Raw genomic sequence first — 2,142 nt, 5'->3', positions numbered from 1 at the left:
ACAGCAATAGACACTGGGGCCTATGGGAGGGTGGAGGGTGGGAGGAGGGTAAGGATTCAAAAACTATCTATTGGGTACTATGGTTATTACCTGGGTGAGGAAATTATCTCCACACCAAACCCCTGTGACATGTAATTCACCTATATAACAAACCTGCACATGTATCCAGAACTTAAAATAAAGTTTTTTTTTAAAGGAGATCATTCTATATGTACTGACATGTAAAGATATACATGATATATTAAATGAAAAAGATTATAGAACCATAAAAAGTCATTGTCTATACAGAAATGTTATATAGTTTTTAACTTAGAAAAAGTGGGAAGTTATATTATTTCCAATTTGAGACTAGTTTTAATATCCCTGCAATGAAAATTTTGCTGTAGAAATTGAGTGTGTGTGTGAGTGGAATTTTTCTTCTGGTGGGCTTTGCATTATAGACTATTATTCTGTAAGACTAGAGTTTCAGAAAGTACCCCAATTTGTTACTCCTTTAAGATTATTACTATAGACTGTAAATAGTTTTCTGGAAAACTTACCCCACTTCACAAATTAAATTAATGCTTTATTTACTGAGCGTCAATGTGTTATGCGGATACACAATGATACACAAATAAATTAGGCACTGCTTTTGACTTCAAAGAACTTAAAATTAGATGGAAGATAAATAGGAAAGATTGTGTTAAACTATGTTTTAACATCTTGTGTAAAGTGTTATTGCAGGGCTTAATGCCTCAATTTCCTCTAGATTTCATCCCTCCAAACTGAAAATGGCAGCATAGAATAGGATGTGATGTGCAAATTGCATCGTGTCTATACTGTCTATATTTAGGATTCACCTAACTTCAAGAGTGCATAGCTCATTCTAAATGGCTGAAATATTTCATACGAAATACACTGGTTTTAATATTACTATGATGAAAGAGACCAAATCCTCACAAGGTGTGGGAGAGGACCTCTGAATGTGGGAACCTGGACTTCTCCCCAAAGGATTCAGTTCCCACCTAAACCACACGGATGGGCAGATGCCCCAGAACACTCACGTTTACAAGCGGGCAGCTTCCCCTTGTTACTCCACAACCCATCTTCTTGACACACAGCCGTGGCTTGCTGGCTGGATTCAAGCTTGAAGCCCTCGTGACATTCATAGACCACTTTACTGTCCAAAGTGAACTCGTTCCCGGTAAACGAACCATTTCCCGGGGATTCTGGGATTCCACAGGACACAGCTGAAAAGAAATGAAACAAATGTAGGCTTATTCTTACAGAAATTATTTTCTAGTTATTAAAACTATGAATTGCTATTGTGATTAATTCTATTTATCATTTTTCATTTTAAATACATATAAAAATTGTGAATTACATTTCTTTCTTTTTTGGAGATGGAGTCTCGCTCTGTCACCCAGGCTGGAGTGCAATGACTCAATCTCGGCTCACTGCAACCTCCGCCTCTCAGGTTCAAGCGATTCTCCTGCCTCAGCATCCCGAGCAGCTGTTATTACAGGTGCACTCCACCAAGCCGGCTATTTTTGTATTTTCAGTAGAGACAGGGTTTCACTATGTTGGCCAGGCTGGTCGCCAACTCCCAAACTCAAGTGATCCGCCCGCCTTGGCTTCTCAAAGTGCTGGGATTACAGTCAGGAGCCACAGTGCCTGGCATGAATTATATTTCTAGGGCGTGGGATAAGTATACACATTTTCAAAATATGAAGGATGTTAAAGGTTAATGAGAAAACAATGGAAAATGGGTCAGAATTATTTTTCTGGAAGATAAGGCTGACCACTCTCATGCAGCTTAACCGCAGTCTGACATATTTTATCAGAGGGTGTGGCCAGGGGAGCACGGGCATCACACACTCATCTTCATCTCATATTGGAAAGAAAGGGGAAGGGATGAAGTAGCATCTTTATCATCACAACGTTTATTGCAGTGTTGACTCTTTGGTGTCGAAATTCCTAAGAATCAACCACCTCAGCTCTCAAAACTCTTCCCCTTTTATTGCTCCCCTCCCCTTCCCCAACTCATTTTCCTTAAGTCCCAGGAACTTCTGTTACAAGAAAACAGGACATAAGGAATGGATAGAGGAGGCACTCAGGGAAGATTCCCAGGGCAGATGGCAGCGTCTAGCGGAGACGTAGACC

General features: G+C 40.1%; 1 protein-coding gene across 1 annotated transcript in view; it reads right to left on the bottom strand.

The window, feature by feature from the left end:
* Window positions 1-2,142, bottom strand: part of CSMD1 (CUB and Sushi multiple domains 1) — a 2,063,566-nt gene that overhangs the window by 120,175 nt on the left and 1,941,249 nt on the right. Inside the window, exon 50 of the mRNA XM_026453909.1 lies at window positions 1,044-1,229. Within this exon, the coding sequence (XP_026309694.1) occupies window positions 1,044-1,229 (186 nt within the window). The remainder of the gene's footprint in view (window positions 1-1,043; window positions 1,230-2,142) is intronic.

The sequence above is a fragment of the Piliocolobus tephrosceles genome, chromosome 7 (assembly GCF_002776525.5).
Source record: "Piliocolobus tephrosceles isolate RC106 chromosome 7, ASM277652v3, whole genome shotgun sequence".
NCBI lineage: Eukaryota > Metazoa > Chordata > Mammalia > Primates > Cercopithecidae > Piliocolobus > Piliocolobus tephrosceles.
This window is presented reverse-complemented; position numbering and strand designations above follow the sequence as displayed.